The sequence below is a fragment of the Anopheles maculipalpis genome, chromosome X, assembly GCF_943734695.1.
Source record: "Anopheles maculipalpis chromosome X, idAnoMacuDA_375_x, whole genome shotgun sequence".
Lineage (NCBI taxonomy): Eukaryota > Metazoa > Arthropoda > Insecta > Diptera > Culicidae > Anopheles > Anopheles maculipalpis.
The window spans coordinates 20,264,103-20,279,553 of NC_064870.1; the positions used below are offsets into that span (position 1 = coordinate 20,264,103).

Consider the following 15,451-nt stretch of genomic DNA (forward strand, 5'->3'; position numbering starts at 1 on the left):
AGGCCAAATTGACCAAAGCTTTTGTTTCAATGAATATTGTATCATGATTCGTGACTATTTTTCTAGGTGTACCGTAAATCGCGAAGTATTGTGCTAGTGCATCTTTGACATCAACTAGATTCTTTGTATCCATGAACATTTGAGCGGGGTTTGAAAAGGAGTCGACAAGGGATAGAAAGTTATGTCGGTTGATTTGGAATATGTGCATGTGTGTACTCTGTCGAAGGGTTTCTCCGTATTTGGTCTTGATGAAAGCTTGATGTATAACATTTGCATCAGGTTTGCGATCGTATTTGTGCATGTTGCACGTTTTACATGTCTGGGTTATTATTTTTATTTTCGAGTTCATCTTAGGGAAGAAATAGCTGCGTCGTATCTGCTTTTCATCTGTCATCATTCCTCGGTAGGCTCGGTTGTGGTCAGTGTTTATTCGTTTGAAAATGTCGTTTTATTGAAATATTTTTTAAACCTTCTTTGACTTATGGGGATATTTTCCGGTGCTATGATGGCGGTTTGTCGATGTCTGTGATAATCTTCATCAAATTTGGCTCTGCAAATTGTCATCTGAAATTCTGAAAAGGAGATTCGGATATATCTGTACTCGATAGAGCGATGCGAAAAATTATTTGGTATTACTACAGAGTAATTCATCGGTCTCGCCACGCTGTGCATGTAGAGATCGTCAGAGGATTCCGCTGAATGGATTGTTTCGTCATCTGATCAATTTTCCGGTTGAACTTCTTTGTTCCTCTTCCACTCGGTGTTCTGTGGTTGATGGTCCGGCTTTTTCATTAGAACTATTTCTTTGTGTGTTTGAATTGCTATCTATGGACGAATTCGTGTTAGTCAAGATGATCTCGAAATTTTCTTCACTTTTCCGGCTCAATGCGTCTGCAACGACATTGGCTTTCCAGTCTATGTAAATTATTGTGTAGTCATAGTTTTCAAGTACCGTACACCAATTTGGGAGTTTTTATTTTATTGCATTTTTTATGCATTAAAGAGGCTTATGGTCGGTGCGCAATGCAAAACTGTAACCCTAGAGATATGGTTTGATTTATCTATGCCCCACATAATTCTCAGTGCCTCTCTCTATATTGTACTGCTTTATGTTTCGCATTTTGTGAGTAATCTACTTGCAAATGCTATTGGTCTCTAGACCTTGTCTTTAATCTGGGAAAGAACGCCGCTGATGGCGCAATTACTACCCTATTTTGAAATAAAGACTTTCAAAACCTTGGTAGGTTAGAACTTGATCTGACGACAAAATTTGTTTTAGTTCGGAAAACGCTAGTTGGTATGATTCGTCGTTAATGTTCAATACTTCATATTTATTTAGGAATTTGGAGATGTGTTTGACGATTTTGGAGTAGTTCTTTATAAACCTTCTGGATTAAACAGAGAATCGTAAGAACTGTTTTATTTGTTTCTGGTCTGGTCTTCTGGAAACTTCCGGAAAGTTTTCAATCAAATATATTTTTTTCTGGATTTGGTTTTATACCTCTTGGGATATTACATACCCAAGAAATTCGAGTTCCCTACGCATGAATTACATGATAAATGATAAATTACTGCTTCACATTTTTAAGAAAGCCACGGATTCTGATCGAAATTATATTTGGTGTGAAAATATACGTACGTTTGGGAATTATTTCGATTTGGAAATTAGAAAAAAAAAACACATTATATTTCACAAGTTATTTTTAATTTTTAAAATTTGCCAAACCTTACCCTTGAAATGATTGCAACCGTTCCACAAACAATTTCAAATATGACTAGTTCTACCTATCCATTGTTCACTTCGTCTTGAACTCAACAATAATATATAACACATAAATGCAATAATGTCGCAACCAAAAATGGTTGCACATACAAATGGTTCTATTTACGATTTCCTTGATGGTTTGCGACGAGTGTAGAACAAATGCTTATTTGCGCAAAAGTTTGTTCGTACCGTCTGCTCAATCCGGGCCCGAGAAAAAGTCGGCTGTTGTGTCCCATTTCCTATCGCCCGGAAACGATCGGGCAAATATCTATCAGGTTCTGACTCTTTTGGAGAAGGGATAGATTTTATAGAGTGCGAGCTTGGATCAGGCCATGCGTATTATTTAATCCGCCGATTCATTCACCAGAAGCTGCGGGGTACACAATCAATGAAAAGAACGTAACATCCCGTTTTATTTTCTCCAGTAATGGCTTCTAACAGTGTTCTTCTTCTTCTTGGTTTAACGACCTCCTAGGTCACGCCGACCATCGAATATCTAACTAGACTGGCGATACCAGGTAGTTGGATAGTCAGTTCTTACTACGGGCGGAAGGTCCGAATGGGATTTGAACCCCGGTCTTGCCGTTTCAAGACCGGCGTCGCTGTCTCCAAATCGCTGTATCCGTTAAAATTACTACAAACATGGATAAAAGGAGTGTTTGGTGGTTCTGGGTTCTCAAATAGCCAACCTAATTGTGACCCACTGTACGTCGGATCGCAATTTTCTAGAACAATTTGAAGCGTAAATTCTATCTAAAGAATTGAATAGTCAAAGGCAGGGATGAATTGATGAAATAGGCGACCTTTTAACGGTAGTTACGGATACAATCATCAAGGTAAGGAAGCAAGAAATGGCAGGCAAAGATCTTTTTTATTTATTAGCGACGGCTTGGTCGACGACATGGATGATGTATAATAAAAAGAAGATAGAGATGGTTTAGTGAGTTGGACATATCGTAATATGTCTTTCGGCTTATTGAAAAATGCCTTAGACTAAAGCTTAGACTAAAGCTTTAAAAGTTCCAAAAAGTGCAAGGTCTGACCGATGCATAAAAAAAGTAAGATTCACAGGAACCAAAGAATTACTACGTTTAGCCGAAAGTAGTGGACTGTCGAATTTGGTTTTCTCCGATGAAAAACTATTCGTAACCCAGCAGTTTGTGATTAAACAAAACGATTGTTTTTGCTTGCCTGCGAGGTCAGCAGAAAATTTGCAACATTGCTTGCCCAGCGACACTGTAAAGTCAGCCATGGTGGTAGTTTGGGCCGCCATAATTGGTGGGGTGTCCACGATGGATGGTGGGGTGAAAATAAATCCATCGCTAAAATATTTTGGAGGGAGCTCTGAAGCCGTGCATGAGGGCATGCAAACACTTTGGCCGCAAACCTGATAGATTCCAACAGGACTCAGCACCATCGCACTCAGCAATAGTGATGGGTCAAGTAGCAATTTTTAATGTGTGGTGCTCTCGTACCACGCACATTTTGAGGAGCAATGCAACTGTGGTACCGCGGCACATTCACTGCGTGTCGCGCACATTTTTGTGATACCTCACAATTTTTGTTGTTATTGCTCTTTTTTGTCATTCGCCTCTTCCTTTAGATAGCATTTATTTAACTCCATCTGTCTATCACAAAGCAAAAATCAAACTACAGACTATAAGCCGACGTATTTTATTAATTTTTCCCTCTCCTCGATGTTGTTGGAGAGCACTATTTTTGTGGTATCATAATATTAGTTGTACAGCAAAATTTTTGTGGTAGGGCACAATTTTTGTGATACCACACAATTTTTTTTGGTGCTGTACAATTTTTACCGCACATTTGTTGGCACCGCACATTTGTTCGTGCTGCACACATATGTTGTGTACTGTGCACGTTTTCAGTGTTGTGTACTGTGCACGTTTTCAGTGTTGCGCAAATATTATACGATGTACTCATTTTCGAGAAATATAATCAATGTGATTTGAATGATTTATGTTTATGATAGTGTTAAGTAGTGAAAACTATGCAGTACCACAAAAATTGTGAAGTGCCACAATAACTGTGGTTTGTGCAGCATCTCAGCGAAGTGACTTTTTAGTGTGGTACCACGATTATATTTTGTGTGTTGTTTGCTCGCACACTTTACTGTGCTGTCATTTAACCCATCACTATTCAGCACGCGCCACTCAATAATGGTTACGAAATGATATTCCTCGCTTCATTTCCACCGCTCATTGGCCACCAAAAGCAAAATCGTTGTATTATTGTGCCTGGGGTATTTTAGGCAGTAAGGTTGGAACTAAAAAATACCAAAGTGTCGATCAGCTCAAGCGCTTCGCCGAAAATGGGCTAAAATACCGCAGAATCACTTTCGGGCAGCATGCGATTGCTTCATCGGCCGTCTAAAGGCCATAATTCGTGCCAAAAGTGGCCATTTCGAACAAATCTGAATTGATTGTAAAATTTGATGTTATTTCCGACATTCTTTGTTTTCATGCAATTACATTTAAAAAAAATTTTGTATACAAAATGTATAAAGTTTTACTTTGTTGCATTTTTGTAAACTCACGCTATAGGGGTTTTTACACGGGAAATAATTATGTCGGCTGTTTTAGGATTTTTTCTGGCATTAAGGGTCTTTGATAGAAAAATGCCGTCCGCTCGTGTGGTAACAAGTGTGTCAGATTATTCATTCTGTTTTCAAAATTTGAACAGGAATATAGTTTTTCCTTGATATACGCACTCATAAAAATCACGAAAGACTAATTACATGTTTTCTTTTGTTATTCGACATCAATCCGGGACAAAACAACAATTCTTTTTTTCCATTTGACTGATATTTGCCACTCAAAACGAAACCGATGACAGCGTTTTCCATTATGTGATAAGGGCTTGAACAGTTTCCTGCTCGAACTAGACTTAAAACCATTTTTTTCTGTCAAATAAAAGTTAAAAACGGTAGAGTTTATTTCAAGAATATAAAGCAGAGTAATTTCAAAACTCAAAGCCTTTCGAAAATGGTTTAAGCATACATTTTTTTTATTGCGCCCAACCATTGCGTCTAGTGGTATATTTATTACATTAACATTGAAGTACAAGCAAGATCAGTTAAATCACGCAATTTCTACAGCACAGGCAAGCAGTTTTGTCTTGACTAACAATTTTTTTTTAGTTTTTGTAGTTTTTAGTTTATAGTTCTTAAATATAGTTATATGTAGGTAAAAAAAAATAATTTCATTGTTTCATTTACAGGTATAGCAGGACACATCCATTAAGGACACCATTTTTCGAGCTCAGAGATTATTTCATATAATCATTACACACACAGAATGTCTTCTCCAAGCGCAGGCAAGCGCCGTATGGACACAGATGTCATAAAACTGATTGAAAGTAAACACGAAGTCACAATTCTTGGCGGATTAAATGAATTTTGTGTAAAATTTTTTGGTCCACAAGGAACACCTTACGAAGGTGGCGTGTGGAAAGTGCGTGTTCATCTGCCGGAGCATTATCCATTTAAATCACCTAGTATCGGATTTATCAACAAAATCTATCACCCTAATATTGATGAAGTATCAGGCACAGTTTGTCTCGATGTGATAAATCAGGCATGGACGGCTTTGTATGATCTGTCCAACATATTCGAGTCTTTCTTGCCCCAGCTGCTTACGTATCCAAATCCAGTGGATCCTCTCAACGGTGATGCAGCTGCCATGTATCTACACAAACCGGAAGAGTACCGCAAGAAAGTGGCTGATTATGTTCGTCGATACGCCACAGAAGAAGCACTACGGGAACAAGATCCAGCGGAAAGTTCTGATAGTGAAAGTAGCATGTCGGATTTCAGCGAAGATGAGGCGCAAGATATGGAATTATAACGACGGCTATTTTTACAGCGGAAGAGCAGAACTGTTAGTAATATAGATTATCTTAAGATTTGGCAATTTCTTTCATCAGGCAATCCTACGATTTCGATTCAAATTGTTCTTCTTTACCATGCTATCATTACTGCAATTGTTTTGATAAATTAATGCTGGAAATTGCCAAAACTGAAATTGTCTCTGATTTCAGTTTGTTACATTTGCGTTAAATTCCAAATCATAAATAAAAAATATCATGTGTTTATAATATCAAAATCAGGCTATATTTACTGTACTGATATATCTAGCAGAGCGTTGAAGTTTTGCATGACTATGGCATATTTATTTATTAGAAAGTATGACAGCACGTCGCCGTATTGTTACTCTATGGTATACACTCATCATAAAAAGAAAAACAAGTAAAAGCGTTTCGACACAATTATATATAAATTCCATTACCACCTCATTATTACTAAACCAAAATAATAATAAAAATAGAATTAGTATTTTGGATTTGAAACGTTTCAATCATAGTATTAAGAAAAATATAAATAATTTATTGAACTCACATAGTGAGTACTGAACTTTCCGGATGTCGAACTCTGTTTTTTCTCTTCATTGGTTACGTTTTGCAACACACTAGTTATTTGCTTACATTTTACAACATAAAGTTCGATGGATTGCCATGTTTGATGTTCGAGTTTTCCATCAGATGCGGAAAACAAACAGAGTTCGACACCCAAGAGCAGGGGCGAATGTAGTCTCAGAGACTCAAAGCCTCTATAAATAAACGAAAAAAACGACACCCCAAGAGCCCGATGAGTGGAAGGGGCTCTGTGATTTATCGATGTTGTGTTGAACCCACTCCTTCCATACTTTTATTCAATAAGACCGAGAAAGCTAACAGGCTACCTAGTCCATTTACCAATTTTGGAATTGCAGGGCTTACCAGCCTAGTTCAAACATAAAATGGGAGGTTTCAAATCCTTAAGACCGCGGGCCACGGGAAATTTCAAACTTTTGAAATCGATCCGGAACTGTCAAAAAATATAAAAATTGTGATTTCAATTTTTTTTCAAAATTGTGATTTCAAAAAGGGACTTCAAATCATGGAAATTTCACAATCACTCATGAAAAACTGAAAAAAAGCTTTTGGTTTTGAAATTTTTCGCGGGTTGCGTCCTTTAAACGCAGCCTGAACCCAGCGATAACCCCTGAGCCGGCAGCCTGAAAAAGAAAAACGAGAAATGTACTGATTAATCTCCTATCCATTGTAGTCTACGGCAGAAAAATTGGCTAAAGAGTAATACAGGCCCTCAAGTTGTACTGGATTCATCTCATGCAAGCTTGTGTGAAAAATCACGGTAGATTGTGACCATTATGCGTAGGACTGAAAAATGTTATTTAAATAAATTATTATTCAAATGAGGAAAGTTATTTGAAATTATTGTTAAGTGTCGCAAAAGCTAGCTTATGTATAAGACTAATTTATAAAAACATTTCACTGACTTATTTCTTCATTTAAACGAGACAGTTCATACTGTAATTGAAATAATTCTACAGTGAGTCTTTTTTTTTTTTTAATTTAAATGGCTCAATATACGGAATAAATTAATATTTAAACATGATTTGAGTAGAAAGTTGATTGAATTACTAAAATTTTATCAGAACTAGTTAAAATAAGATTTTGGATTTTATAAACCAATAGTTTTAATATTTTCAATATGTCCTACTCAGCCATGTTAACAAATGACTGTGGAGCTTGCATGTGAGTTTGTTGCGTGCAACTTGAGGGCCTATATTACTCTTTAGCCCATTTTTCTTTAACCAAATTTAGTATCGTCTGCCTTTCCTGGAACTCGTTCAGCTCATGCATACCCCACTATAGCTATAAGAAAAAAGAGTCCAACACAATTTCTCAACTCTCTGTCCCCAAAAACAAGCAGTTAGGGGCAAAACCGGCTAAAGAGTAATATAGGCCCTCAAGTTGCACGCAGCAAACTCACATGCAAGCTCCACAGTCATTTGTGAACATGGCTGAGTAGGACATGTTGAAAATATTAAAACTATTGGTTTATAAAATCCAAAATCTTATTTTAACTAGTTTGAATAAAATTTTAGTAATTCAATCAACTTTCTACTCAAATCATGTTTAAATATTAATTTATTCCGTATATTGAGCCATTTAAATAAAAAAAAAATGACTCACTGTAGAATTATTTCAATTACAGTATGAACTGTCTCGTTTAAATGAAGAAATAAGTCAGTGAAATGTTTTTATAAATTAGTCTTATACATAAGCTAGCTTTTGCGACACTTAACAATAATTTCAATTAACTTTCCTCATTTGAATAATAATTTATTTAAATAATATTTTTATGTCCTACGCATAATGGTCACAATCTACCGTGATTTTTCACACAAGCTTGCATGAGATGAATCCAGTACAACTTGAGGGCCTGTATTACTCTTGAGCCGCAAAACCTTCTGTACACTAGATCATTTTTTTTATTTTGTTTTCATTTTTTGTCATAATTTTCACACACTTGAGACTTATATGTTTTACTTATTTTTTTCGATATCTACAGTACACTTGTACAGTACACGTATTAAATTATTAACACTTACAACGTACAATAAACTATGAGCGCACGATTCTACGTGGTATCGGCAAGTCCAGTGAGCCATTCGACGGCAGGCAGGACCTTACGATCGTTAATCCCAGAAGAAGAAGAAAACGCGCAACATTAAACACACAAAACAAATATAACGGCGACAACAGTCGAATTCTTTTTTAAAGCCCTTTTCGTGTCCATCGGTTTGTTAATCGTCCTGGCTGGCTCTCTGTTACGCTGGTATTTTTCACACTGAGATGGCGTTGTTAACTCGTTCACTCTTTCGTTGGTGTTCCTCGCGTTTCATTAACGCCAAAGCCGAGGGCCACGTCAGATTTCAAATTGAGAATTTCAGGATCTCACAAAAATTCACATGTTTGTGAATTTTTGTGGCTTTGAAATTGCTTTTTGAGAATCTGGCACATAAACTACTTACGTGAAGCAATGGAGAAAAAGCAAAACACAACTTTGAGATTCGTTGACAGTTTCGCATCGATTTCTACAGTTTGAAATCTCCCGTGGCCCGCGGAGTCGAGAACGTATCGAAACAAGGCAAATCTATCAGGCGCTGGGTGGTTCTACCTTCTGGATGTCGTCACAGGAATATCCTTCGGGACATTTTGTACTGTCGATGGTTTTGGCCACGCCATCGGTGATGCCTTTGAAGGTGGGTTTACCGCAGCTGCACATGCTCCGCAAGATGCCACGTAGCTCGTTATGCCGTCATCCAGCTTCGGCCAATATACGTAGCTATGCGCAATCGCTTTCATCCTCTGCATGCCGGGATGTCCTCGGTGTAGTTGGTTTAAACAGCGGGTGTGCAACTTCTCAGGGATGACCACTCTCTAACCGAAGAGAATGCAGCCGTCCACGTTTGCCACTGATTCCCTCCTATCGTAGAGTCGTGGAAGTTCCGTCCCATAAGCTACGTCGCGGCGCCAACCATCCCGCACGTACTTATAAACCTTATGGAGCGACGGGTCTTGCTGGGTGTAGAGCACAATGTTTTGGAAACGAATAGGGAACGTTAGTAAGGCATTTACGGCAACTGACCTGACCTGATCTTGCGCCAATTCGATGCTTACTATGACGTATTCTGGCTTTGCATGGTTTTGGATGAGGCGAGAAAGAACGTCAGCGTTGCCAAAAGGACTGGTGGGGATATATTCAATGGCCATATCGTACAGTTGAAGTGTTAGTTCGAACCGCTGCAATCGGTTAGCTATGTACGTTGGAATCCCCTTTTTGCTTCCAAGGATTCGCACTAATGGCCTGTGGTCGGTTTGCAGCGTGAAGTGTCAATACAGCATCCGATGAAATTTAGTCACAGCGAGCAAGTCCTTCTCGATCTATTTGGCTGTTATCTTCTTCAGCCTTGCTCAGCGCTCTGGATGCATGCTACACAACCTTGAGGGATCCATCAGGAAATTTGTGGCTGAGTGTTGCACCGAGCCCGATAGCTGATGCATCAGCCGAAACCATAATGTCTAGTTTCGGGTCATAATGTGTGAGCAAGAGGTCTGATGAAAGAACGGATTTGAATTGCTCGAACACTTTTTAGCATTCCGGTGTCCAGTGGAATGTGTTCCCATTTTGCTGCATTTTATCCAATAGGTAACGCAGATCTCTTATGCTTGGGATGAACTTTGAATAGTAGTTCACAGCATCGATGAACGAACGTACTCCTGAGAAGTCTATCGGTGGAGGCAACTTTTTAATGACTTCAATCTTGGATGGGTCAGGTAGGAGACCTTGGCTATCTGTAACACGGCCTAAGTAGCGGATGTGTGGCTTATTAAATTAGCTTTTTCTCGTATGTGCTTGAGCGTTTCTTCCAGGGCGATGTCGTGCTCTTCGTACAATATCCCTGCTCATATCCCTGCTTAACACAGACTACAAGCTACTGTCGAGAATTATTAAACTACGTCTTGATTCTATAATCGGGAAGTGGGGGATATTATCGACAGCGCAAAAATGTAACAACAAACCTTGCAACATTTTTCAACCGGTGCTCTCTGTCAAGGAGAGGGTGGTTGATCTCAAGAATCAACGAAAGCGTGGTAAGCTTGTTTCCTTTGATCTATCACTGGCCTTTGACAGAGTTAAAAGAAGTTTTTTTGTGGCAAACTATGTCTTCTATGGGCTTCAATCCAGGACATGTGCGATTTTTGCGAACAGTTTGTGAACGATCCTCCTCCTATCCTTGTAAATGGAAACCTTTCCCTGTCGTTTCCCATACGCTGCTCTGTCAGACAGGGCGATCCTTTATCCATGCACCTGTTTGCCCTTTACCTTAATCCGCTCATCTCCAGATTACAAAGTATTTGTTGCGATCAGGATGACCTGATTAACGCATATGCTGACGACATCTCGGTGGTGACAACCTCCCTTCCCAAACACGAGGAGGTTAAAACAACAATAGAAGCGTCTGGCAGAACCGCTGGAGCGAAGTTGAACGTGTAAAAAACAAAGGCATGCATGTTCCGTGGCTGCGGGAAGTAGAAAGATTGCGCCTGCTTGGTATATTGTTCACTAACAATGTATGGGAGGCGATCGGGCATAACTGGGAAAACGTAATCCAACAGTTCCGCCATTTGGTCATATTGCACCGTGTTAGAGACCTCAATTTGGCGGAACAGGTGGTGCTATTGAACACTTTTCTTCTGCTCAAGCTTTGGTTTGTTGGTGTGTGGCGCACGATCGATAGACATCGATTTGGCCTCCAAGACGCCTTACATGTGCGGTCTTACCTGTGGGACGGATCTGGGGGTTTTCGAATCCCATTAACCCATTTGGCCCTTCCACGCAACCGAGGTGGACTCAATCTTCACATTCCCGCCATTACCATAACAGCGTTGCTGGTGAATCGGTACGTTGCAGAGCAGCGAGAGCGAAAGCCAGGTAAAAGCGGATAGAACATTTGAGAGCAAGAATAACAATTAGAACTATGAGCAATCTCAATCAAGTTTTTTGGTCATATTTTTCATTGCATACATTATCGGCAAAAATCTAAGCTCAAGCATACAAATAATGTATTGCTAGCCCATACTGGGAAACAATGTCTTGTATACATGGATGACATAATTGTTTTTTCCACTAGTCTACAAGAACATGTGCAAAATCTTACTGAAATATTCAAAACTTTCATGAAGTATTCACTGAAAGTTCATCTTTTGAAAAGTATATTTTTTGTAAGGTAGCCTTTCTCGAACATATTGTGATCGAAAATCAAACTCTGGAAAAAATAAGTGATACAGGACTGGCCAATTCAACAAAAAGATACAAAATAAATGGCATTTTTAGGGGTAATTTGTTACTGCCAGAAGTTCATAAAAGATTTTGCTAGAATCACGAAGCCTTCGATAGCACAGTTAAGACAAGAATCTTCTAAGAAAAGAATAATCTATTGTGCTTTCAAAAGGATACAAATAAGCTTTTTTCTTTGTGAGAACGGCCTGACCGTATTGCTCGACTTATGAATACCACGTAGTGAGGTTCGTCAGTCCTTACCAGTTCTGACCAGAATCTGACACCTGAAGGATTTTCCTGCATCTATCAAAAGCTGATTTGATTTGGAGCGGCTCGGTGGTATAGGCGACAGCGGCGCCGGTCTTCAAACGGCAGGACCGGGGTTCAAATCCCACCCGGACCGTCTCCCCCACCCCCGGTAGTGAGGACTGACTAACCAACTACGTGGTATCGGTAGTCTAGTAAGACATTAAGCCAAGAAGAAGAAGAAGAAGTTGCTTGGGGTGACAGTGGGTACAGCGATATTATGCGCATTTGAAATTATGTCAGAAAGATTCGATATCATACTATCGATGTGTGAGCCCCAAGCAACTACAATGTTCTAATCCCGCAATTCATTAAAGATTTAATAAAACAAAAAAAATGTTACCAGGCGTAATTGGCAAAGGCATGGTAGTTGTTCCCGCAATTCATTAGAGACTTAATCAAAAAAAGAAATGTTACCAGGCGTAATTGCCAAAGGCATAATAGTTGTGACCCGACCTGCCGATTTATTTCATTATTGCAGTCACTCACCGCTGACAGCCCTGCCAGCGCGTCGATGTGTACGTGAGAGCGGTTCGGTAGGATCGGGCCACGTGCGATCGCCAGGGGCAATGAACGGTAACTCCTGGCAGCAAACGCCATTCATTGGTTACACGGTCCTCGAGGCAGGGGGTCGCGTCGGGTTCACGGAATATAAGTTCAATTATTTGTTACACCATAACTTTTAGTCTGTGGTTTATTTATATGTGTTGTGATCGACAAAACAAAATAAAACAAAAATGAAAAATCAGTTTGAGTCAGCCCACAAAGCCACATTCGAGTCAATCAGCCCAGTTGAAGGTAAGGTTATTTCTACAGTCACTATATTCTTTAAAAGAAATCGCGATAACTATTTAGACACTAACTTGCTGAGTTCCCCATCAGAGATAAAACTTATATTAAAGAAACTTAAAAACAAAAAACCCACAGACCCCGATAACATCAATAACAAATGTCTGAAAAGGCTACCAATTAAAGCAATCATTTACTTAAATTTCATATTCAATAGATGCTTCAAACTCGGTTATTTTCCCAACAAACAGTCCAAAACAGTCCAACATAATAGCAATTCCAAAACCAGGTAAAATTAGATCCTTACCTAACTGTTACTGACCAATCAGGCTGCACAGTTGCATCGGAAAAAAAATTGAAAAATTGATTGCGAAAAGAATTTACCTTCGCAACGAGACCCATAACATAATACCCATTTCTCATTTTGGCTTTCAACCATTTCTCTCAACAACGCATCAACTAAAACGGCTGACCTTCTCCATAAAGAACAATAGGTTAACTAAAAAATCAACTGGAATCTAGAAGTACCGATAGCCAAAAAGCCTTCGATTCCATCTGGCATAGAGGCCTTTTATTTAAACTTATTTCCCTCTGCTATCTAATTACTATCATCAAATTAATACGTTCATTCCTTACTAACAGGGTAAACAGTGTCCATATAGCAGAAAAAAATTGGAATACAATCCTTCAAAGAATAAATGCTACTAACAAGTCGCTTCAAACTGTAGAATGTGCACTTTTGAAAGGATCTTCTTTGATGCGTTCATTGATCAAATTCCTTGAAAATTTTCGTGAAGATTTTGACAATGTTGAATCGGCAGCTAACGAGTTATCTGGGACTACATTTGGTGCCGAAGACAAGCGACTTAGAAAACGACGATTTTTTTTTGATGAAAACAAAGAAAATGAGCACGAATTTTCATTCAAAGAAGATTTTAAAATCAATACTTTTTACACTATATGTGATAACATAAAAACACAACTATTACAAAGAACTGAAAAATATGAGTTAGTTTTGGATCCGTTCAAAGTATTTTATGATTGGAACATGTCTAAAGAAAGGAAAAAAGGTGCTATTCAAAAATTGAAATAAATTTACAAGAATGACATAGATGACGAAACTTTTGAAAATGAATTGGAGCACTTTTTATGTTTTATAAAAGAAAATTTTTCAATTCTGGAATCATTGATAGAAAATGATAGTATCACAAGGAACAATACATGTATCAATATGCGAAATATTTATAGAATAACGAGAGATATGTCGTGCACGTTTCCTGATGAGGAAACTCTCATCAAATTTTTTTTAACAATTCCTGTATAGAACGCTTCTGAGGAAAGATCCTTTTCTGTTTTAAAAAGGGTAAAAAATTATTTGCGGAATTCTTTATCGGAGGTAAAATGGAACAGTTTGGCTATTTTATACATTGAACAGGATTTACTAGACCAAATGGATACAAAAAAAATAATTGAAGAATTTGTCAAAGATAAAAGCCGAAAAAAAATTATTTTATAAATTGCTCGACAATGTAATAAATAGCATTTTGGAGAGATTAATTTAATTTGTATTAAAATAATTAATGGTTTATTTGTTTAATTTCTTTTATGAACGTTATCTTTTATCACACTTGATTTAAGCTTCCTAAAAATTTATATTAGTTAATTCTTGCAACATTTTTCAGAGATTTTATTAAAGGTTTAATGTCTTGGAGACGTAAAAAATTATCACATGACGGTCGCATTGCCAGGCGTTTAGCGTAAGGCACAATCATGTCAACGTCATGGCACAATCATGTTCAACGTGTAATAGTCACGATTTCTGGTTAATGTGATCAGAGCACATCTCTGGACCAGAATACATTCGGAAAACTAATTGGGCGGCCTGATAGCGGTTAGCGTGAGACGCAAACACGACCCGAGCAGCACGGTTTCGATTCCCGACTAAGCCGTCTCGCATACGCAAAGAATGGTTATCCGACTACGTGGAAATCACAAGTCATTGAAACCAATACATGGAGAGCCTTGGCCATCGGCGGTTGCTAAGGCAAATGAAGAAGAAGAAGACCAATTTGGCTATTAGTCCAACGCATCCTAATAATAAGTCCGATGTTCTCACTGCAGACAGAAAACCTTATAAAAACTTCCAGCAAGTGTTGATATGAAAATATATCTGTTCGTTAGTGGAGGAGCTTTAATCAAGATTGAGAAATTTGAAAAATTTGAGAATGTTCTATTAAATACACCGAATACCTATAACGTATTTTTTGTAACGTATATATGCGCAATCCTAAAACACATTTTTTTAACAAATAAACAAATAAACCTTAAACACATCTGCATAAGAAAATTATTTTTTAAAAATATTTTAAAATTTTATGAAAAAAAATTGTGAATATATAGATGAATATAATGTAATATTACTATTTTTTAAATTATTTGTTATGTTATTTGTTTTGTTATTTGTTATTATATTATTAGGCACAAGTAACTATTTTATAAGCATATATTAAACGAAAATAGAAGGGCCTCATATTTCTTCCCGCTTGGGGCCTCCATGTGGATTGATCCGCCACTGCTACTACTACTACTGAAGAAGACGGAGATGATATGAAGAATTCTCTAGAATGTGTTTATGTTGTACCTTAGACAACATAAATGATTCGTTCAACTGTCGTACAAATAAGAAACGTGTTATTAGATTTTGTAGTATTTCTATATAAGCTAATTTTTATAACCATTAAGAACGATCAAGCCGCATAACTAAGAAAATAATTATAGTGTCTAAAATTACTTAATATACGCGATTAACATTATTCTCATCATTATTTTCCTTAAACTGTTCTGTATGATCTTTTATTATATATAAAAGTGAATTCCTTCAC

At 37.8% G+C, this 15,451-nt stretch overlaps 2 protein-coding genes across 2 annotated transcripts in view; one reads left to right on the forward strand and one right to left on the reverse strand.

Annotated features, from left to right (window-relative positions):
• LOC126559692 (surfeit locus protein 4 homolog) overlaps nucleotides 1-15,451 on the reverse strand; it is a 464,744-nt gene that overhangs the window by 181,644 nt on the left and 267,649 nt on the right. The gene's annotated exons all lie outside the window — the stretch shown is intronic.
• On the forward strand, nucleotides 5,066-5,673 carry LOC126560865 (ubiquitin-conjugating enzyme E2 H). The gene has a single exon (XM_050216818.1). The coding sequence runs from the start codon at nucleotides 5,080-5,082 to the stop codon at nucleotides 5,626-5,628; it is 549 nt and encodes a 182-aa protein (XP_050072775.1). The 5' UTR covers nucleotides 5,066-5,079; the 3' UTR covers nucleotides 5,629-5,673.